The sequence below is a fragment of the Nycticebus coucang genome, chromosome 12 (assembly GCF_027406575.1).
Source record: "Nycticebus coucang isolate mNycCou1 chromosome 12, mNycCou1.pri, whole genome shotgun sequence".
In the NCBI taxonomy this organism is placed as follows: Eukaryota; Metazoa; Chordata; class Mammalia; order Primates; family Lorisidae; genus Nycticebus; species Nycticebus coucang.
In genome coordinates, this window is record NC_069791.1 from 99,339,964 (window position 1) to 99,362,890 (window position 22,927).

Here is a 22,927-nt window from a genome sequence, read left to right on the forward strand (position 1 = left end):
CTGGCCTGTTGCTCAGCTGCACTTAGCCCTTTGAGGCCACCAGCCCTTCTCATGTGAGCTTCCCTTTCTCATGTGGTGTGGCCAGTACTGATTGGTCCTTCTCACAGGTGAATATGCTGAGGCCCAAAGGAGGAGTATCTGTGTGGCTGCTTTGACATCCTCTGCCTGCTGGAGTTTAGCTTGAATCACCTGAGGAGGGGACTGAGGTCTACTCTGTCGACTCAAGAGCAGTGTCAACTCAAATGCCCCAGGAGCCAGGTGTGGACCTGGTGCAGTGGCCAGTGTTACAGGTGGGGGAGAGGGAGACCGCTGCAATCAGAGCTTCCAACTTTTCATGAAAAGGTGGGAATCCAGATTTAAAAAAAAATTTTTTTTTTAGTTGTAGTAAAATATACATAAGATTTACTATATTAGCCATTTCAAGTGTGCTGGTCAGTGGCACTAAGTACCTTCGCCTGTTGTTGTGCAGCTGTCACCTCCATCCATCTCCCAAACTCTTTCCAACTTCACAAACTAAAACTCTGTCCCCATTAAACACGTACTCCCTGCTTATCCTGCCCCAGCCCCCGCAGCCGGCGTTCTGCATGTGAGTAATCTCAGCAGTATTTGTCTTTCTGTCTGGCTTCTTTCAGTGAGCCTGGTGTCTTCAAGTCCCATCCACACTGTAGCCTGTGCCCTTGCTTTATTCCTTTTTATGGCTAAATAATATTCTGCGGAATAGCTAGAGCACATTTTGCTTATCCAGTCATCTATCCACAGACATGTGGGTGTTTCCACCCTTTTGCTTTGTGAATGATGTGAACACTCACATACCCAGGTCTGTTTGAGCAGCTCTTCAGACGGATGCTTGTATACCCATGTTCATTGCAGCATTATTTGAAAATCAGATTTTAAAAAATGTGAAATCACAACACTGCAGGGTTAAGGCAACCTGTGGGTCATCTCAGCAGCCTTAAGGCTTTAAATTCTCCACACGTTAATCCCCAGTTTATTTCCCTCACTCTGCCCTGAGCTCACCTGCGTGGGGACTTCCATCTCAGATCACACTCTGCACCCCCACCCCCGGGCCCTCATACCTGTCTACTTGGCCTCAAGGAAAGATCTAGAATCTACCCTCTCACCACCCCCTTGTCTCTCCCTTGCGCCTGCTGGTATCCCTGCTTTATCCTTGTCCTCCCCACAAGCGGTGCCATTGGTCTTACCAGCTATCGGGCTACCTGAGTCACTTATCTCTTCAATTCTGTCTCACCTAACGTCTGCACCATGAGGACAGGGATTACAGTTGGTTCTCTTCTGTATCTCTGGCACTTAGTAAGTACCCAGTAAATGCTTGTTGATTGAGTTAATGAGGGTAGGAAGTGTGTCTTATTTTCCTTGATTATGCCGGGGCTTAGGACGGTCTCTAGCAGATAGTAGCTGTTGCTTAGCAGCCTCTGGTTGGATAGTGAATGGATACCCCTGTTCAAAGTATCTCCTGACTCCTGGGCCCTCATCTGAAATGCTACTGCTGTGAGTCATTTCTCTGGCTTAAGTGTTGCCAGGTCCAGCTGTCATTAGCATGTAAATCATCACTGCCTGAGTGCAAATCAATCAGTGGTCCTGACAGGTCCTGACCAGGACAGGCGGCATGGGTGGCATGAGTGGGCAACTCAGAGATGCCCAGTTAGGACGCCTGGCATTGGTCTGGGATAAACATTTTGCTGAATAAATGTTGAATCAGACCAGGATCTCCACCTCCTGACCCTTCAGAGACTCTGGTCACCACACCCTGGGAACTAGGGAATAGGTTCTGGGGTTCTTCCCTGGGACTCCTGCCAGGAAGTTTTCACCTAGCCTCTCACACTTCCTCTGGCTCCTATGGGGCCCCACAGGCTCCTGTGGGCTCCTGTGCGGCCCACTTCCTGGTCACAACATCCCACTGATGACAGCATCTTGGGGAGGGCACATGCCCCTGGGGTTCCCAGGGCATTGAGCCAGATTTTAGGCAGAAAAAGCTAGAACAGAGAGGAAACTGGGGAGGGAGAGGAGAGACTGAGGAGGAAGGAGGCTGGAGCCATCAGTTCCCAGCCACCTCCAGACTCAGCTCTTCCACAATCACTTATTCATTCAACAAACATCCATTGAGACCTGATGGGCAGCAGGCCCAAATAGGACCCTGAGGATCCACAGTAGCCTCATCTCTCCACCCTGTACCTCTGCCCAGGGAGCCGAAGCACACAGACCCAGCTTCACAGGAGCCCTCCAGGGCCTATGCCATGGCCCGGACCCCAGCCTCTGTGCCCCTCCACAAGGCCTCACTGTTATCCCCCAGTCACCTGCCCCCACCCCTAGGAAGATTCGAGTCTCCTAAGCATAGGACCTGGCTTGTTCATCATGTGTGTCCTTGTGCCTGGCACAAGGCCTGGCATTCAGCAGGAGTCCAGCAAATGCCAAGTGAGCTGGGTGGGGGGCAACCACCTCAGTTACAGAAGGGAATGGGCTGGGGAGCATGGGGCTTAGGGCCAGCCACGGGCACAGGGGCCCCAGGAGAAGGCAGGTGAGGAGGCCCAAATGACAGTCCTGCTCTGCTGCTGCCATGGCAGCCTAGGGACACTGCCCCTTGCGTGGCCACTCTGCTTAGGCATTTTCCTGCAGTGCCCCAACCCCTTAGAGTCCCAGGACAGACAACAGGGCATCACTGGGGGGTTCGGCTCCATCCTGGGCACCAATAGGAAGGGGCAGCCCTTGCCTGCAATAGATCTGGGCTGCTTCTGACCATCGCAACAATGTTCCTGCCACACAGGTTAACCCTGACAGACTGAGGAGGCGGGTAGCATGGATTTCACCCCAGTGCAGGGTCTGGAGAGTGCTGAGGACAGACCTGTCCAGAGCAGAGCTGTGGCACTAAGGAGGCATCTGTGTGTTCTGCCAGAGGGACTCTGACTGAACTCTCCAGGATGTGAGGTGGGGCTCACTGGGCCACTCCCCTCCTAGCCTATGCACTCATCTCCCCTCCAGAATGATGTCACTGTCACCATTACCATGTTCTGCAGGGCCAACTCTGCTCTTCTCAGGGATCTGAGTCAATGGCTCCTTTTCTGGACAGCCTTTGCTGACCCTTGATCAGGGTCAGGTTCCTTCTCTGGGCCCCCCCAGCTTCCACCTCAGCACAAAATGACCACCCCTGCCTGAGCTCCAATGGCTGTCTGCAGGATCTAAGTCTCACCATTCACTCACCAGTTGGGAGACCTTGGACAAGTTGCTTAACCTCCCTGAGCTGCCTCAGTTTCCTCCTCTGCAGAATGGGAATAATAAGGAAATTTGAGGCTGAAATGTGGCGATCCTGAACACTCCGTAGCTGCTCTGGTGTATTTCATTCACCCCCTCTGGCCATAGTCAGGTTCCCAATTCCAGGTGACCCAAAGGTGCTGGCCGGTTTGGAGGAAGCCTGCTCCTGCCTGGGGTGGGGGGTGTTGAAAGTGTGGGCCCCACAGGGTGCTGAGTCAGTGCTGGGTGGAAACACCTCTAATCCACCTCCAGCCTGGGCTACCCCAGCTCAGCCCAGCCCTGGGGGGTTCCTGGCAGAGATAGGCACAGGACTATCTACAGGCCCCTCCCCTTCCTGGAGTCCAGGTGAGAGGTGACTGAAGTGACAGGGCTGAGCCTTTCCTGTACAGATAACTCCAGGGCGGCCCCAGGGATGGTGGTTCTAGGGACAGAGGCCACTGAGGCCTGATTCACAGCTTTCTGGGAAGTGGGTTAACGGGATTCCAGAGCCCTAGGTAGGGCCAGATCTGCAGGCTGAGTCACAGCACCCAGGCCCCTGGAGGCAGGAGCCGTTACAGAGCCTTGGGCACCTTCCTTGTCAGTCTCCAGCCCCCAGGGTCTTGAGGAACCCCCAACACCTGGTACACCAGCTTTCAGCTTTGCAAACTTGGGGCCTTGCCCCACCCCAGATCCCCTTCCTTCCAACACTGTGGAACCTTTCTCTGCCACCCCCTCCAAGTCATTATCAGGAAATTCTGGGCCCAGGTCCCCTCACCTCCAGAGGCCACATCCTGGACCCACAGATGGACCCTGGGCTCTAAGCCCACCCACCAGGCCCCAGGCCTGGGGTCTCAGCTGAAGTCTCCCTTCCCCCCTCTAGCGGCTCATTTCCTCCCCACAGCCCCGCCTGCCCTGTCACCCACAGCCTGGGTGGCTGGGACAGCCACCTGGAAGACTAGTCTGACAGCATTCCACCTCCTGGGATAAAACCGAGGTAATCTGAAGAGTACCCTACACACTCAGGCCACCTGCCCTGCCTGTCCCAACTAGCACAGTCCCTCAAGATTGCTGACTGGTTGGGCCCCCACCCCCACCCCCACTGGCTATGGTGGTTTCCAGACCCCCCCCAGCCCTGGGTGGGGCCCATGTCAGGATCATAATCTCCCTGCTGCTTCTGGCTTCCTCAGGTGAGTGCAGAGACCTGCCCCTCCTGCCCTGAGGGCTACTGCTGCCTCTGCTCAGACACTGTCCCTTCTGCATGGAACTCCAGCCCTTCTCTTCTCTCGTCCCTTGATTTTGTTCTCTCCGTCTCTGTGTCTGGCTGTTAACCGTACTGTGTCTCCCTTCCTCTAGAGCTGAGGACTGAATGAAAGCATGTGGGTTAGCCTAGCACACAGTGGCTCAGTGCACACTGCTCTCTCCTCTCTGTCACCCTGCCCTCTTCCTAGCTTGCATCTTGGGGCGGGAGGCCATAGGAGGGTGCCGGGTGGCAGTAGCATCCAGGCCTAGACCCGGGTCTGTGCTTCCTGAGTCTGTTCCCCACCTCCCTGGGACATGCCCATCCCTCATCCCATCCCTTTCCCGGTGCCTCATCCTCAGTGGTGGACAGAGTGTGGAGCAGGCTGGTTGTGGGCTGGCAGAGGGGAGGGCAGCAGCTGTGGGAGAGGCTTGAAATGCCCTACCTGGACGCCCTGTGCAATAAGTGACATGAGGGGAACCCTGGCCACTGAGGGGCAGGGGCTCCTCCTGCTACCAGCCTGACCTTCCCTTCTCTCACCCTCAGCCACCCTCAAAGCTGCCAAGATACCTGGTGAGTGGGAGCTGCCCTCGTCTGGGGAGGAAGGGAAGCCCAAGGGGGCTTCCACCCAAGCAGAAGTGGGGGCAGGAAGTGAGAGGGAGGGCTGAAAGGTGCCAGGCAGGTGGGCAGAGTGGACAGGCTGCAGGGAGCTGAGAGGGCCCAGAGATGGGGGAAGGGCCAGCAGAAGATGGCTCAGGGGATGGTGAGCTGGCCAGTTTGGGGGAGGGGAGGAGAGGCCGGGATGCGGCTTGGGGTTGCCTGGAGTTGGAGAGACAGAATTTTGACCCTGCCTGGCAGCGCCCCCAGCCTGTGGGAAGCCTCAGCAGCTGAACCGGATTGTGGGTGGCCAGGACAGTGCCGACGCCGAGTGGCCGTGGGTCGTGAGCATTCGAAAGAATGGAACCCACCAATGTGCAGGATCCCTGCTCACCAACCGCTGGGTGGTCACCGCTGCCCACTGCTTTAAGGGGTACGTATGGCCAGGCTAACCACTTGGCCCTCGGGACCCAGGTTTCCTCCCAATGCAGTCCCAGCTTCCAGGCTTCTGTCCAATCTTGGTGCCCCTCAGTGGAGACTCAGATTCTGTCAGAAGCCTCTCCTGCCTTCAGGGCCTTCCCAGTCTTGCTGTTACTCTAGCTATGGGTCCTCAGACTTTTTAAACAGGGTGCCAGTTCACTGCCCCTCAGACTGTTGGAGGGCAGGACTATAGTTTAAAAAAAAACTATGAACAAATTCCTATGGACACTGCACATATCTTATTTTGAAGTAAAAAAACAAAACAGGAACAAATACAATCACACCACCTCATGTGGCCCGCGGGCCGGCCGTAGTTTAAGGACCCCTGCAGTGAGACCTGCCCCTCCTGCCCTGAGGGCTGCTGCTGCCTCTGCTCAGACACTGTCCGTTCTGCACAAAACTCCAGCCCTTCTCTTGGAACTCCAGCCCTTCTCTCGTCCCTTGATTTTGTTCTCTCCCTCTTTGTCTCTGGCTGTTAACCTGCGTCTCCTTTCCTTTCTTTTCGGCATCAGCTTCTCCCAGACTCCTCCTAGCTCATGCCACCCCATTCTTTTCCAGGAATCTGGATAAGCCATCCCTGTTCTCAGTGCTTCTAGGGGCCTGGCACCTGGGGCACCCTGGCCTTCGGTCCCAGAAGGTGGGCGTTGCCTGGGTGCTGCCACACCCAAGGTACTCCTGGAAGGAGGGTGAGCGTGCAGACATTGCCCTAGTGCGCCTCGAGCATCCTGTCCAGTTCTCGGAGCGAATCCTGCCCATCTGCCTGCCGGATTCTTCCATCCGTCTCTCTGAAGATGCTGACTGCTGGATTGTGGGCTGGGGGAGTATCCATGACGGAGGTACAGCTTCTTTCCTTCAGAGGTGGTTGGGGATGGATGGGACTGAGGGGGGCAGACACACAGAGACAGATACCTTGAGTAGCAAGGGGTAGAGACCAGAGGTGTAGTATGACAGAGATAGAAGAGAAGACAGGCTGTGACCCAGAGGTGTTAAGTCAGGGGCCTAAGTGGATAGTCTTGGGTCGTTTCTTGTTCAAAGGTATCTTTGTGTTTTGAGGCAACAGCAGCTTTTCACCAACGCAGGAAGGGCTGAATGATGAATATGAAGAGCCCTGGCGGTGGGGTGGGGGTGGAGAACGAGCACCCCTGGTGGCAGCATGCCTTCAAAATTCCCAGGAGGAAATACAGTCTCCTTAATTGTAAAATGTAATTTCCAAATCAAGTTTAGAGGTTTCGAAAACATCATCTAAAAACACAAACCAGATTAAATAAAGCCAGAGGCAAAGAGGCAGCAAGAGAAAGATAAGTGATAGCTAGCTAGCTAGAATAGGTGGTGACTGGGCTAAGAAAAGGAAATATTCAGGCAGAGACCAGGAATGAGAGGGATACAATGGAGACCTGGAAGGGAGAGATTTTGAGAGGGAGAGAGAGAGAGAGACTAAGACAAAGTGTGAGCAAAATGGAAGTTTAACCAGATTCTAGAATTAAGAGAAATGACACCAATTTAGGTGAGAGTTGAAATTGCAAACTGAAGAGAGTCCACAGACCAGCCCTGGGCAGGGTGTGGGGAGCCCTCAGTATTCAACGTTGAGTGGACATTTATTGGACACTTGTGCTGTGGCAGGCCCCTGCTGGGTGAAGTAATGGTCAGGTTCTACTCACCTGGGAGCCTCAGGGAGCTTATTACAGAGGACCAATCCCAGGCTCTGTATTCAGTAGGTACAGAAGTAGAGACCTAGAATTCTGGTTTTCTGAAAGCAGCTTGGGAGAGCCTAAAAGAACAGCCCATCCTGTAGCCTTTGAGTAACTGCTGCTAGTGGGAATGGAGGGAAATAGTCCCCAAGCCTGACTCTGTCCTCCTTTCCTCCAGTGTCTCTACCCCACCCTCAGACCCTGCAGAAGCTGAAGGTCCCCATCATTGACAGGGAAACTTGCAGCCGCCTGTACTGGCGGGGAGCCAGGCAGGCGGCCATCACAGAGGACATGCTGTGTGCTGGCTACCTGGAGGGTGGTCGAGACGCCTGTCTGGTGAGCAACCCCACCCTGCTTCCAGCACTGGCCTTGAGAGAGAGACAGCGTCAGCCTGACCTCACCTGGCTCCATCATCTTCCCCTGGGTTTCCTCCCTGGAATTGGCTGGGCTGGCAGTCCCTGCACCCTACAGAACCAGCCTCAGCCTGGCCCAACCTTTCACTTACTTGCACAAACACCAAATGTATACTGAGCATTTTAGCTGGGGTTCCCACATCTCAGTCCCCAGCTCCAGCGAGTGTGGTGGAGGGAGGGAAGGATGGGATGATGGTCAGCAGGAAGGCTGGTTGTAATTCCTACTCTGCTGCCATGGTTGCAAGTTTGGGTAAATGTTTCTTCTTTCTGAGCCTCAATTTTCGAATCTGCAAATTACTAATCACAATACAGGGTAGGAGGGGACAGGCTGGGCAGTGAGTTTGGCATGTCCTTCACTGACCACCGATGCAGCACCTATGCAGTTCGGGTACCACCCGACTCCTGGCTCCGCACCTATGGCTCAAGCTGCTAGGGCACCAGCCACATACACCTGAGCTCGCGGGTTGGAATCCAGCCCTGGCCCACCAAACAACAATGACGGCTGCAATCAAAAAGCCAGGCATTGTGGCGGGCGCCTGTAGTCCCAGCTACTTGGGAGGCGGAGGCAGGAGAATGGCTTGAGGACAGGAGTTGGAGGTTGCTGTGAGCTGTGATGCCACAGCACTCTACCCAGGGCGACAGCTTGAGGCTCTGTCTCAAAAAAAAAAAAAAGAAAGAAAAAGAAAAGTGGACTCCGGAAAGGGACCGGTCTGTCCACCGACGTGGCGTGGGTCCTGCTGTGCCCAAACCTCTGCCCCCCGGCGGGGTCCTAACAGCCCCTTTTCTCCCGCAGGGCGACTCCGGTGGCCCCCTGATGTGCCAGGTGGACGGCGCCTGGCTGCTGACCGGCGTTATCAGCTGGGGTGAGGGCTGTGCGGAACGCAACCGGCCCGGCGTCTACATCAGCCTCCCCGCGCACCGCTCCTGGGTGGAGAGGGTTGCGCAAGGCGTGCAGCTCCGCGGGCGCTCGCAGGGGAGCTCCGAGGGCGCTGCGCCCCGGTAGGGCAGCCCGGGTCGCCGCGACTTGCGGCTTCCTCTGCTGTAAATGAGCCTTCTACCTCTGGGGGGCGTCCGCCTCCCGCTCCAGGGCTGGCCCGGAGCCGGGAGCACCTTTGTTTGTATTGATATTAATGATTTTTACGGTTGTTTGTAACTCTGCCCACATATCTTATTTATTCTTCCAATTTCAATAAATTATTTATTCTCCAGGTTCTGGTTTTGCCCAAGTATGGGGACATTGGGAAACGATACTGGGGTTAAAATGGGGGGAGAGGAAGCTATGAGCTTAACTTGGCCGCGTGGGGTCTCCTGACCTTGGCAGCCTAAGCTCGCCCTCCCTTCTTACCCCTCGCCCCTCTAGGGTGGCCAAATTGAGTGGGGTGTCTGGTGGCCTGGGCAGGGGTTAAAGGCCCCCCAGACTGCCCTCTGGATTCCCACAAGAGGGCTGGCTAGGAGCAACCCAGCCACGAGACAGTGTTAGCTCCTGGTTCAGGCCAAGACTCCCTTCCCCTCTCCCACCATAGGGTCCAGGAGCCTGGCAGGGTGTGGAAGCGCCAAGGGCGATAGCATAGAGGGGAGGCGTGCCTATGGGGGTCAAGGGAGCCGGACTCTCAGCGTCTGTTTGGCTCCTGCTTGCTAGTTCCCAGACTGATACTCTGTTGCCTGCAACCACTCACTTGCAGCGGGCTCTGACTGCTGGGCCCAGCCCTGAGCTGCCTCGGCCCAGCCTACGTGGGCAGAGGTGTGTGCCAGCGTCCGGATAACAAGTGGATTTGTGACTGTATCCCTGCTGTTGGTAGGTGAACTGCTTAGCAGCTGATAACAGAAGAGATTTCGCCAAAGTCAAGAAAACAACCAGGTCCAATTATGCTGGGGAGGGGGGGGATAGTTGGCTCGGTGCCTGTAGCTCAAGCGCTAGGGCGCCAGCCACATACACGGGAGGTGGTGGGTTCGAGCCCAGCGCTGGCCTGCCAAACAGCAATGACAACTACAGCCAAAAAGTAGCTGGGCATTTTGGCGGGCTCCTGTAGCCCCAGCTACCTGGGAGGCTAGGCAGAAGAATTGCTTAAGCCCAAAGAGTTTGAGGTTACTGTGAGCTATGATATCACAGCACTCTACTGAGGGCGACATAGTGAGACTCTGTCTCAAAAAAAAAAAAAAATAGTCCTTTGCTCAGAATGTCTCCAACTAGAAAGGAGCAAGGAAGTGACAGTTTTTGAGAAGGGAATGCATGTGTGTGTCTTGTTGGGAGTACAGTTGTAAAATATTTGCTGGTATTTTCTGATTACCTTTACATTATTAGATCATAGTAAATGCTGTGGGGTTGTTTTTATTAAAAAAAAAAAACAATAAAAACTGGCTTCCTTTCTGTCAGAGAACCAGCCTGGGGTGTGCTGGGGTAACTTAGGTGTCCCCAGAACCCTTCCCTCTGAGACCTGGTCCCCCCTTTGACATATCTCTGCACTCTGTGGCTTTCCATACCCTCTGCTCTTTCTTCAGCCCCCTCCACTTTAGCCCTCATTTGCCGGTTCTGTTTCCCGCCTTAGTTCCCCCTCTGTCCCTGCCCTCTCTGCTCTTCCCTTCTCCCATTTTCTGTCCCTGAGTGCTCCCTCTCTTTGTTTCTCCTCCTTGCCATCTCCCTCCTCAGTCCTGGGGTCCCTCCCTTCAGTCTCTCCTCTTGCCCCAACTTCTCTTGTCCCCAGATCTTGCCCTCTCTCCTCCTCAGCTCCATCTCCTCTGGTCTAGTCTCCCACTTCTGCCCTGCTGTGTCTTTTCCTTCTCACCTCTCACTCTCTGACCCTGTTTCTCAGGTCTGTCTCTACCTCATCGCCCCAGCTACTCCCTCAGATAGGATCCTTAGAGAAGCCCCCAAGAAAGCAATGCCTAGAAGGATGCTCAAGCAAGGGTGGGGATTTTTCTGAATTGGGAGGTCACCCTCCCCCACCTTTCAGGTCATCTCTGAACTGAGGGAGCCTCCTGTGTTCTTATTGGCCCTGTGGGATCCCAGGGGTTTGAGGTCGGGCTGGGTGTGAGTTGGGAGCCAGCCCCTGGCTCTTCAGTGCAATAGGACTTGCAACGATCCCTCAATCAGGGTGGGGGACCGGGGGGTGAAAACACAATTGCCCTAGTCCCTGCAGGGTTGAGCCAGTTCGTGCAGTTGATGCAGCTCTTGTTCCTCAGGGAGGCTTCCCTTGGGAGGTTTTGCAGGTGCGTGGTGTGTGCACCCTGCTTAGAATCCCAATCAGTCCACGTCCTCCAGCCTTGTGGGACATACTGAACTCAAGGATCACACAGCACCTCCCTTCTCCTTGGTGGAGCCTGGCCCTCTCTAGGTGGGGAGGCCTCACTACTTTTGTTCCACCAATATCACCTGCCTCTCTAGGGACTGAAGATAGAGACTCCTGGGTCTTTCCAATGGGCCAATTGGAATTGGCCCCCATGGTCAGCTAACATACCCACCCTGAGCTTCTGGACAGATGTTTTTGACCATCTTCAATCTCCTGCATGGGATAGGCCTTTGCAGAGCAATCCCTACCTCCCCAAAAGTAGGGTGGGGACCATCTGGCCCTAGTGACAAGGTCCTTATGGAAAGAACTGCTTTGTCTGCAAGCTATGAGGCCTGGCTTCTCCTCCTTCACACACTCCTTCCTAGCTCCTACCTCAGATCATTAACCCTGGCGGGGACTTTCTTTTCTTTTTTTTTTAGACAGAGCTTCAAGCTGTGGCCTTGGGTAGGGTGCTCTGACATCACAGCACACAGCAACTTCCAACTCCTGGGCTTGATTCTCTTGCTTCAGCCTCCCAACCTGGGGGGGACTTTCACTCCCATACCTGGGACCTCCCAACTTTTCTTCACTCTGCATCTAGAACAAGTGTTGGAAAACATGCATTTAACCACAGGACCCAGATTGGTGCTCCACTGGCACCAAGTCCCATCTCAACAAAAGACAGGAGTCTATTTTTCCAACTGTTCAGTTTGAAAAACAATGACATTAGGTGCTGTAGAGAAACTGGAACTCTTATACATTGCTGGTGGGAATGCAAAAGTCCTTTGGAAAACAGGTTGGTCATTTCTTATAAAGTTTGGCATATACACAGCAATCCTATTGCTAGGATGTATTCAAGAGAAAGGACAACGCATGCACATAGAAACCTATATGCAAATAGCTATAGAAGTTTTACTCATAACTGGAAAAAACTGGAGACAATCCAAATATCCTTAAACTGTTGAATGGGTAAACAAACTGTGGTACGTCTATTCAGTAGAATTCTATTTAGCAGCAAAAAGAACAAAATACATGCAACAATGTGAAGAAGCTCACGCATTATATTACATGAAAGGTGCCAAACTTAAAAGTCTACATACTATATGATTCCATTTATAGGACATTCTGGAAAAGGCAAAACTATAAGGACAGAGAGCAGATGAGGGGGTAGTGAGGGGCTAGGATAGGGGAAGGATTGACACAAAGGAACATGGGGGAGTTTTGGCAGTGGGGGTTTTGGCTTTATATCTTGATTGTGGTGGTGATTACACAATTGCATGTGTTTATTAAAACTCAGAGGACTGGCTTGGTGCACTGGGCACTGGCCACATACACCAATGCTGGTGGGTTCGAGTCTGGCCCAGGCCTGCTAAACAACAATGATAACTACAACCAAAAAATAGCCAGGCATTGTGGCGGGCACCTATAGTCTCAGCTATTTGGGAGGTTGAGGCAAGAGAATCGCTTTTAAGCCTAAGAGTTTCAGGTTGCTGTGAACTGTGATGCCACAGCACTCTATTGAGGGCAACATAGTGAGACTCTGTCTCAAAAAAAACTTCAGAGGACTATCACTAAAACTGGTGAATTTTACTATATGTAAACTACAACTTCATAAACCTGACTTAAAATACACAGTCTTCTTCATCTGGCTTTCTGTAATAGACTCCTAACTGGTATCTGCTGACAGCTTCGCTGTTGCCCCCACTGGTCCATTCTCAGTACAGCAGCCCAGAGTGGTTCTCCTAAAACCTAAGTCACTCTTCTTTTTTTTTTTTTTAAGAGACAGAATCTCAGTTTGCCTCCCTCTGTAGAATGCCCTGCCGTTGCTGTGAGAAACCTCCACCTCCTGGGCTTAGGCGATTCTCTTGCCTCAGCCTCCTGAGAAGCCGGGACTACAACACACAACACTCTTCTTTTTTTTTTGAGACAGAGTCTCAAACTGTTGCCCTGGGTAGAGTGCTGTAGTGTCATAGCTCACCGCAAACTCAAATTCTTGGGCTTAAGTGATTCTCTTGCCTCAGCCTACCAAGTAGCTGGGACTACAGGCGCCGGCCACAATGCCCGGCTTTTGTTGTTGTTGTTGTTGCAGTTGTCATTGTTGTTTTTTAAACAAGCCTAGGCCAGGTTTGAACCTGCTAGCCTGTGTTTGTGGCTGGTGCCGTACACATTGAGCTACGGGTGCCACCCTAAGTCACTCTTCTTCTCAACACCCTCACATGGCTCCTCATTCTACTCAAAGGAAATGATGTCATCTTTCTAGTATCCCTTACCACCTCTCCCCTCCTTGGTCAATGTACTCCAGCCATATTGGCTTCCTCACAATTTCCTGGAACACAACAGGCACGCTCATGCCTCAGGAGCTTTGCACTTGAGGTTTCCTCTTCCCCCAGAGAACTGCACGGCTCATCCTTCACTTCCTACAGATCTCTGCCCAAATGTCATCATTTTGCCATTGTCTTAACAATAGCATTGTTCCCTCTCTCTCCTTAGCTGGCTTCTCTCTTGGATTTTCCTTTCCACAGAAGATTCATCACTATCTGACATATTACGTATTTTCTATTCATCTGTTTGTTGCCCTCTTTCAGACACACATGCTAGAAATAAGTTTCTATCCCTGCATTAGTCATATTCTGTTATTACTCTTTGTTTACTTGACTGTCTTTCCCAAGAAACATTCTGAGTTTATTAGAGGTCAGGTGTTTATTTTATTTGCTGGTGAGAATGCAAAGCTCCTTTGGAAAACAGGCTGGTCATTTCTTGTAAAGTTTGTAACAAATACACAGCGATCCTGTGCCTTGATATAGTCAATGTTGTTACCATCCAGCTGGGTTCACTGCTCCAGAGGAAGCCAATATACTGAGACAGCAGGGGTTACAGCAGAGAAAGAGTTTAATATCACAGGCACCATTGAGGAGATGGGAGGAAGTTCTCAAATCCATCTCCTCAAGACTTTGAGAGAAAAGGTTTTTAAAGACAGTTTGGCAAGCACAAGTCGAGGCAACTGTGTCTGCTGATTGGCTAGGGATAAATTCATAGGATTAGGAAGCAGAAAATGTTTTCTTACATTCAGTTCCCAGTCAGACCAGTTGGACCATTGGTCTCGGTGGGTCGGTTGGTCCAGGGTCTAATGAAGAAAGCTAAGAATGTTCATGACCATCAGCTATGTCACTCCCGAGTAGTAAGCAATTATAGGAAAGTGAGCTTTACAGAGTTCAGGCCCATAGCACTGTTCTTATGTTATGGCCTTTTATTAATTTTATAAAGGATGGTTTCAGAAAAAGGGCCAAGCAAAATAGTAGATGTTAGAAATATATCAGTTAATGATAATAAATATTATCTATTTTATTATTTTGGTGGACAATGTGGACATATCTCTTTTGCGTTTCTAATTAATTACTTAAGTACCACAGCCTCTCATTAACAGAAACCATTTCTCTCTTGAGATCTTTCCACTTCATCCTTGAAGTATCCAAGAATCCTAGAGGTTTACTCGGTCCAAAGGGACTAGTCCTACAAGAACTGGAAAACTCCATCATTTTTTCAGTTTAGTTCCGTTGCTTTGGTCAACGTCCAGTGGTGACACTGATGGACACTTTCCTTCCCATAGTCTGACAGACTCTCCTCCAGTGCACTGGTGATACCCTTGCTTTTCTGGCTCAGGGACAGCCTCCTCTGGGCTTATAGTCATATGGGATCTGAGGTTGCTAGTCATGAAGGTCATACTTATAGAGCTAGTCATTATGTTCCAGAGCATGTACCTGTGTGGTCATGCCTAAAGGGGCTCCTAGCACTTAGGTGCTTGTGTTTAGCTTGATTGCTCAAAATAGAATTGCCTTTGTGGTCCTTGGGATGACTTTCTGCTAATGGACCCAGCTGGGTCTATCCCAATTCATCATAGAAATTCTAATAATGTCAAACCTCAGTAAAGTCTGTTTTCATGACTGGTCCCCTGCAGACCAGTATTTAATTCAGCTTTTAAATGTTTTATTTATGACTTGGTTTTACTCCCATTTCCTGTTTTCTTCCTGTTGGTAAATTTTGCATTCAATCCTTTCAGTTGCTTTAAGCTTCCTATTGTAAACTAAAAATAAAATCCTAGCCCTCTGCTGAGTGAACAGACCCTATCATCTTGGCCAAACCTTAAAACTGAGTTCCCAGATGTGACAGAAAGGCAGGCCGGACATGCTTCCTTATAGGAAAGCCCCTCCCTTTTGGAGTTTACACTAGTTGCAAATAGGACCTAAGGCCATGCAAGGCAAAGGTTGTCAGGACTTACAAACTTTAAAATCTCATTGAACAGTTTTGGTTTTGTTTTGTTTTGTTTTTTTGCTGGGTTTGAACCCACCACCTCCGGTATATGGGGCTGGTGCCCTGCTCCTTGAGCCACAGGGGCCACCAGCATGTTTTTGTTTTTTTTTTTTGAGACAGAGTCTCAACCTGCCACCCAGAGTAAAGTGCTATGGCGTCATAGCTCACAGCAACCTCAAACTCTTCAACTTAAGTGATTCTCTTGCCTCATCCTCCCAAGTAGCTGGGATTACAGGTGCCCACCACAACACCTGCTATTTTTTTGAGGGGGGAGGGGTTTGCGGTTGTCATTGTTTAGCTGGCCTGGGTCGGGTTCGAATCTGCCACCCTCGGTGCATGTGGCTGTTGCTGTAACCACTGTGCTACAGGCGCTGAGCCATCATTGAACACTTTTTAAAAAAAATCAATCCAGTGGCTCAGCACCTGTAGATCAGCGGCGAGGGCGCCAGCCACATACACCGGATACATACACATACACGGAGCTGGTGGGTTCGAATCCAGCCCTCACCTGCCAAACAATGACACCCGCAGCCAAAAAATAGCTGGGTGTTGTGGCAGGTACCTGTAGTCCCAACTACTTGGGAGGCTGAGGCAAGAGAATTGCTTGAGCCCAAGAGTTGGAGGTTGCTGTGAGCTGTGACGCCATGGTACTCTACCCAGGGTGAAATAGTGAGACTCTGTCTCAAAAAAAAAAAAAAAAAAAAAAAAAAGAATCAATCCAGTATAATATGACTTACATTCCTAGCTATAACGCTATACCTTTCCCCTGGTATAGCGTTACATGACAGATGTTAACTCAAGTATTCCTTTCTACAGACACCAAGTCTTTAGACAAAGCTTTATTTGACCTATCACAAATCAAAGAATCTCATCTATAACCTGTAATACCCCACTTTGAGATGTCCTCCCTCTTTAGGCCAAACAATGTATACCTCCCACCTATTGGTTTATGGTTTTACCTTCGTAAACATAGCAAGACCCTGTCTCTACACAAATGTATAAAACCAGACTGTAACCTGACTGCCCGGGGATCATTTACTCAAGGTTTCTTGGGTTTATGGATTCTTGGGCCGTGGTCACTCATATTGGCTCAGAATAAACCTCTTTAAATTGCTTTACATGGTGTTTTCCCCATTTAACACCATGTATGAGTTACATCTTTCACATTTCCTGTTCTGTGATCATGTGGGCTTTAGGAAATGCTGTGACTATATACCCGGGTTGGCGTTGTTTGTTGCCTAGCTTGTGACCAAGAGACCCTGAGTTTAATCCACATACCAGGCAGCTGTGGTCATTTCACTTGGGTCCCCATAAAGGCCTAATGATAGGGTTCCTTTTAGGCTTTCTCCTTGGCTGATGCTAATTTATGTATGCCATCACTCATATTGCATATTGAGGGGCTCTTCAGGTTAGCTCAGGCTTATAGTCCACAGATGAAAGGTCCCATCATATCTCCACCCTAGACAAATAGTGTTCACTAAGCTAATGTCAGCACAACTAAGAGGGGCTGCTCATGTGATTCTAAATTGGAAACATCCTTCTCCAGTGACACAAGTCTCCCACTTGTAAACCTACAGGAAGCTGGCATCATCATGAAAAAGTTGACCTCACTTACCTCACTTCCAGTTACAAAAGGAACACCTAGCAGTTTCATGTGCATTAATTTATATTTCATTATAACTGGGTGACTCAGAGACTGGCTATTTTCACTTTGGATTTTTGAGATGAATTAAAGATTCCCTCCTCCGACCCTCAGTTTGTATCTCTAAAAGATAGGGGCCTGACAGGAATTCAAGCTAGCCTGAGAAACATATAAGACCCTGTCTCTACACAAATATTTTTTAAAAATTAACTGGGTGTGGTAGTATGTGTCTGTAGTCCCAGCTACTTGAGAGAGTAAGGCAGGAGGCTTATTTGAGCCCAAGAGTTTGAGGTTGCTGTGACCTATGACGACACCACTTCACTCGAGCTCAGACACAACAGAGCAAGACATAGTCTCTCTCTGTCTCACAAATAAGACCATTGAAAAAAGGGTGGCGCCTGTGGCTCAGTGGGTAGGGCGCTGGCCCCATATACTGAGGGTGGTGGGTTCAAATCGAGCCCCAGCCAAAAACTGCAAAAAAACAAACAAAACCATTGAAAAGACTTACAATATCATCATTACACTAAATAAAACTAAAAATTGACTAATAGCATCAAATATAATTAGTGTTTACATTTCACATTCCTAGATCATTTATTTTATTTTTTTTGAGACAGAGTCTCACACTATGTTGCCCTTGGTGGAGTGCAATGGTATCACAGCTCACAGCAACCTCAAACTCTTGGGCTTAATAGATTCTCTTGTCTCAGCCTCCCAAGTAGCTGGGACTATAGGCACCCTCCAGGACATCTGGCTACTTTTTTTTTATAGTTGTCATTGTTGTTTGGCAGACCTGGGCTGGGTTCGAACCCCTCAGCCCAGCCAATATGTGGCCAGCACCCTTGCTGCTGAGCTACAGGCACCGAGCCACCTAGATCATTTTATAATGTTTTCCAATGTGTGTATATTTGAATCAGGATATAAATTGTTAAAAGATAATTTTTTAAACCATAAAATCATGACTCACACAAATATAAATTGAACACATGACAATGTTTTTTATTTAACTCAATTAATGACAGAACCAGTAAGATGTTACAACTAGTTCAAAACAGAATTCAGAGTAGATTTACATATAGGCCATCAGGAATGTGGACATAAATTTGTTTAATGGATGCAAAACTAGCTTCTTCCACTGTGGAGGAGGAAAATCGATGACATTTCTAAGACTAAAATCATTTGCACTTCTATGGACAAGAATAATTCACATTCCTATCAGCTATCTACAATTTACAGAGTCTTAAGTAGCTCAAAGGCAGGATCCTTCTTTGAATCAGAAAACCTGGAAGAGCCTGCTATTCCACTGAAGTTACCCTATAATCTTTCTGGTCCATTTTAAAGTATTTCACAAATTTCCCTTACAACATAAAGTTTATTTATTGCAGTTGATTGCTGTATCTCTTAGGTTTTTTTTTTTCTAAAGAGGTTCCCTCTCCATCTTTTTTTTCTTAACCTCTTTTTGAATAACTCTGGTCATTCTTTATTCTCACCATCTGGATTTACTAATTGTATCCCCATGTTGTCTCTAACAGGTTGTTCTGTCTGTATGTTTCCTATAAATTGGTAGTTAGATATAGAATCTTAAGCAAATTCAGGTTTGATTTATACAGAATAATCTTTTGTCAGGAGGTACATATGTTTGCTTGTCTCTTGGTGATGGGTTTTGTTGAAAAGCATTACCTCCTGGCTTGGTGCCTGTGGCTCAAGCGGCTAAGGTGCCAGCCACATACACTTGAGCTGCCAGGTTCAAATTCAGCCTGGGCCCGCCAAACAACAATGATGGCTGCAACAACAACAAAAAAATAGCCAGGTATTGTGGCAGGCGCCTGTAGTCACAGCTACTTGGGAAGCAGAGGCAGGAGAATCGTTTGAGCCCAGGAGTTTGAGGTTGCTGTGAGCTGTGATGCCACAGCACTCTAGCCAGGGTGACAGCTTGAGGTTCTGTCTTAAAAAAAAAAAAAAAATCATTACCTCCATCAATTAATTCACTAGATGACAGCATTCTTCCATAAAGACAAACTTTTCTTCAACAATTATTTAATTATTGTCAAAATAATGAGTTATTATTTCCTTAGCATACTCCAAAAATGTCAAACGAGGCCATGTAGTATCATTATGAACAGAAGGATTATTTTTATTTGATGTTCAATCATTTTTTTTTTCTTTTGATACAGAGTCTCACTCTGTTACCTGGACTAGAGTGCAGTAGAGAATCACAGTTGACAGTAACTTCAGACTCCTGGGCTCAAGCGATCCTCTTGCCTTGGCCTCCTGAGTAGCTGGGACTAAAGGCCCCACCACAACACCTGGCTAATTTTTCTATTTTTAGTAGAGATGGGGGTCTCACTCTTGCTCACGCTATTCTGGAACTCCCTGAGCTCAAGTGGTCCCCTGCCTCGGCCTCCCAAAGCGCTAGGATTACAGGTGTGAGCCTGACGCCCGGCCCTATTTCAATCAATTTAAGTCACGATGCTTAGACGGTCTCGTCTTTGGCTGGTGGGAGTTGCTTCTCTAATAGTCGGTTCCTGAGAGAGACCACTCACTTCCCAGACGAGGGCCTGAGGCCAAAGAGCTGACGGCTGGGATAATGCTCTCAGGAGTTGCGCTTTGACTCCAACCCCACAGGGGTGCACAGGAAGCCCGCCGGAAATCCTCTGGAAGCTCACCGGAAGTCCACTGAAAGCCCCCTCGCCGGAAAACCGCTGGAAACCGACAGGGCGGCCCGCAGCGCCCCCTGTTGGCAGAGTCGCCTGCAAAGTCGAAATGAGGTTTGCGGCAAGGCCACGTGAGCATCCCTCAACCGAGGGTAGATGGGTGGGTTTGGGGCGCAGAAGCGACTACTGATGGTGGGGGTCGGCGGTGGGGGAGGGCGGTTTCTTCAACGATTGTGGGGGTCGTCTGGCCGGGCTGACTTCAAAGCCCGGGCTTGTGGCCCTCCCTGCAAAGCACAGAGCGCCTCGCGGTATCCTCCCTGCCTGGGGATTGGTTGCGGAGCTCACCTGCCCTGGGGTCCCCTGCTCCTGGCCCCGGAGTGGGGGCCGCAGGTTTTGAGCAGCGGTAGGAGGAAATCATACCTGGAAAACATTGTGTATGCTGAGTTTACCCTTCCTGAGCTCTGGCTGCGTTTGTTCCCATAGCAACGAACAGGGCTCCCTCGGGTTCCTGCCCCTGGGTAAATGGGTTGGCCGAGGGAGGGGGTCTCCATGAGCTGCACAGTTTGCTCTGGTGACAAGGCATCAGGAGGTGGCCTCTGTCAGTCAGTACCTGGCTGGTCTGTATGCAAACATCACATCTGTGTGGAAGGGGGATAAGAGGAGGGTTGGGTCCTCTTTAACTGGGAGCAGAGACCCCAGGTCTTCCAGACAAAATGGGTGAAGCAAGGTGGTCTCCTGCCTGCCTGCAGCATGGGTGAGGCTTCTACATTTCAGCCTAATGGGGATGAATTGGCCAGCTCCTCTGACTTCTGGCTCCTCAGAGTGACTGGTCCAACATGGGCCACAGCACCCCTGGGCCTCCTCTAAGCCATCCCCTGCAACACACAGGACAGGAGCAAGCCCCAGCCGCATCTGAGGAGTGGGTGGGTTCTGCCACACACAGCAGGCTACAGCGTGATTGTCACTGTTAATGACCTGCCAACCCCTCTGTTGGTGGCCAGCTGAGGACTCTGACCCCAGAGCGGAGTCTACAGGGAAGGAGAGCTATGGGGCCTCTGGCAGGCTCCCTCCTGCTGCTGCTGCTGCAGCTGCTGCCAGGTGAGGGGTGTTCCTAGGTCCCTGCTTCCTGTGCCTGGGCAGCCCATGTGCTTGCCCTCTGCTCTCTTGTTTTCCAGAGGCCCATGGGGATGTGCTGCCGACAGGTAAGGACCAGCCCTGGATATCCCAGCGAAGTGTTGAGGGCAGCGAGATGTCAGGAGGGCAGCGAGATGTCAGGAGGTGTCAGCCATTAGACCTGCCCCAAATTGAGAATTTGGGGCAGGTCTAATGGCTAGGACCAAAAGGGACTGGCTTTCTGGGAAGGAACAGAGTAGAAGCCCCTCACCTGCTGGTTGCTCCACAGAGTGCGGCCACTCCATGGATACTGGGAAGGCTGTGGGAAGCCAAGACGCCCCAGAAGGACGTTGGCCATGGCAGGTTGGCGTATGGGTGGCCTCAGAGGGGCACATATGTGGGGGCTCCATCATCCACCCCAGCTGGGTGCTCACAGCTGCCCATTGCTTCCTCAAGTGAGTGGGGCTGGGCAAGAGGGGACTCCCCGCCTCCCCTCCACCAGTGCTGCCCTCAGCAGGCCAAGTCTCTGTCTCCTAGGTCTTTGGATCCCGGGCTCTACCATGTTAAAATTGGAGGGCTGACACTCTCCCTTTTGGAACCCCACTCATCCTTGGAGGCTGTGGGGAAGCTCTTTATCCACCCTTCGTACAGTGGGAATAAGTTTTCCAGTGGAGACATTGCCCTGATGCAGCTGGTCTCCCCCGTGCACCCCTCCCAGTTCACTCCGGTCTGCCTCCCAGCAGCACATGCCTCCTTTGCTGTTGGGATCATGTGCTGGCTAACAGGCTGGGGGACCATCCAGCAGAAAGGTAAGGATGTATACCCATCTGACCACTACTTCTGGCCAAGGAGGACTGCCCAAGGGACATGCTGAGGCTCTCAGCCCTGGAAACCCCACCCATCTGTGCTTTGCCTTAGTGCTGTCTATCTTCTAAGGTGGGCGAATCTATCTTCTCCCCTACCACACCCCACCCCTGAAGCTGGGAATGCTTTGGGTCAGGGACCTTGCTGTCTAGATCATGGGGCTCCCCTTGGTAGAGTGACCACCCGTGTTAGATCTGGGAGATCTTGTGTGGGTGTCCAGGGTTCTGCCCATTGTTGAGATGAATCAGCTGAGACCAAGAGGTCATGAGATTAACCAGGGTCAGACAGCTTTCAGGTGCATGGTCTGGGCTTGGGCCTACTCCCTGACACCTTGCCTCTTGGCTTTGGGGGTTAGGAGGGGCTGGCTAGTGGGCAGAGAAGAGGTGGGAGGTTCAGGCAGTAGCTCTCACAGGTAGGGGAGGGGGGGCTCAGCTGGTAGGGAGGCTCGAGGTGGACTTAGGTTGGGCCCTCTGTCTGGTTCAGCTGTGGCGAATGTCCTTCAGGAAGCGACTGTGCCCCTGTTGGACTCCAACATGTGCGATGTATTGTACCATCTTGGAGAGTCCAGCCTGGTTGGGCGGCGCCTCATCCAGGATGACATGCTGTGTGCTGGCTTTGTTGGGGGCAAGAAGGAATCCTGCCAGGTGATAGCAGCTTCTGGCCACCTTGTCCTGATTTGTGGGCTCTCCAGGCTCACCATGTCCTGGGCACTGTCCTACATCCCACACTCTAGGGTCTCCAGAGGGGTCAGAGTCCTTCCCTAGCCCCTGTGGTCTCAGTAGGGAGATAAACACATACGCATAGGACATAGATGTCTTCCTTAACTCTCCTTCAGGGTGACTCCGGGGGCCCACTGGTCTGTGCCAGCAACAGCACGTGGGTCCAGATCGGGATTGTGAGCTGGGGGTTTGGCTGTGCTCGGTCCTACCGGCCAGGTGTCTATACCCGAGTGCTAAGCTACACAGACTGGATTGAGAAAACCCTGGCCCAGTATCAGTCAGGTGCCCCTGAGCTCCGCTCAATTGCCCCCAAGTCCTACACAATCACTCCTAAGTCCCCTCCAAAAACCTCTGGATCCCGTCCAGGTGCCTCTGGGTCCCACCTAGGCACCCCTGGTTCCTACCCAGCACTGCTGCCTGTGCTGTGGGCCTTACCCTTGCTTGGGGCCCTGTGAAGCATGAGTTATGGAGTCTGGGATCCCATTCTGAAAGAGTTTGTTGAATCTAATAATAATAAATGTAGGTATGTACTTTATATGTCTTTGTTTTTCTCTCCCAGTTTTCTAGTGATTCAGTTTTGCTGTATTTTACATGTATTTCTGACTATAGCAGACTGGAAAAACATAGTCCTTCACCTCAGAACATTTGAGAACCCTTATCCTAGACCTGTGGTTCTCAACCTTCCTAATGCCACAGCCCT

The 22,927-nt window shown here is 50.8% G+C and overlaps 2 protein-coding genes across 3 annotated transcripts; both read left to right on the top strand.

Annotated features, from left to right (window-relative positions):
- The first annotated feature begins 4,265 nt into the window (after nucleotides 1–4,265).
- On the top strand, nucleotides 4,266–8,869 carry LOC128562760 (brain-specific serine protease 4-like). Of its 2 annotated transcripts, none has more exons than XM_053558065.1 (6): nucleotides 4,266–4,433; nucleotides 5,030–5,056; nucleotides 5,342–5,513; nucleotides 6,119–6,396; nucleotides 7,427–7,584; nucleotides 8,455–8,869. In XM_053558065.1, exons 1-6 carry the CDS (start codon nucleotides 4,352–4,354, stop codon nucleotides 8,662–8,664), a joined length of 927 nt encoding a protein of 308 aa, XP_053414040.1. In that variant the 5' UTR covers nucleotides 4,266–4,351; the 3' UTR covers nucleotides 8,665–8,869. The 2 variants fall into 2 exon arrangements, with proteins under 2 accessions (XP_053414040.1, XP_053414041.1); XM_053558066.1 differs by lacking the exon at nucleotides 4,266–4,433 and adding an exon at nucleotides 4,446–4,622.
- A 10,477-nt stretch (nucleotides 8,870–19,346) lies between these two features.
- On the top strand, nucleotides 19,347–22,723 carry LOC128562049 (serine protease 30-like). Its single transcript, XM_053556653.1, has 9 exons — nucleotides 19,347–19,373; nucleotides 19,475–19,645; nucleotides 20,353–20,454; nucleotides 20,533–20,629; nucleotides 20,707–20,733; nucleotides 20,934–21,099; nucleotides 21,182–21,453; nucleotides 21,992–22,152; nucleotides 22,344–22,723. The coding sequence occupies exons 1-9, from the start codon at nucleotides 19,347–19,349 to the stop codon at nucleotides 22,680–22,682; spliced, it is 1,362 nt and encodes a 453-aa protein (XP_053412628.1). The 3' UTR covers nucleotides 22,683–22,723.
- The last annotated feature ends 204 nt before the right edge of the window (nucleotides 22,724–22,927 follow it).

Bases quoted from the DNA above. Each gene is read 5' to 3' on its own strand.
- LOC128562760 (XM_053558065.1), top strand. From the start codon at position 4,352: ATGGTGGTTTCCAGACCCCCCCCAGCCCTGGGTGGGGCCCATGTCAGG. The intron at 4,434-5,029 runs GTGAGTGCAGAG...TCTCACCCTCAG, and splicing joins GCTGCTTCTGGCTTCCTCAG to CCACCCTCAAAGCTGCCAAG. The intron at 5,057-5,341 runs GTGAGTGGGAGC...CCTGCCTGGCAG, and splicing joins CAAAGCTGCCAAGATACCTG to CGCCCCCAGCCTGTGGGAAG.
- LOC128562049 (XM_053556653.1), top strand. From the start codon at position 19,347: ATGCTTAGACGGTCTCGTCTTTGGCTG. The intron at 20,734-20,933 runs GTAAGGACCAGC...GTTGCTCCACAG, and splicing joins TGGGGATGTGCTGCCGACAG to AGTGCGGCCACTCCATGGAT. The intron at 21,454-21,991 runs GTAAGGATGTAT...TGTCTGGTTCAG, and splicing joins GGGGACCATCCAGCAGAAAG to CTGTGGCGAATGTCCTTCAG.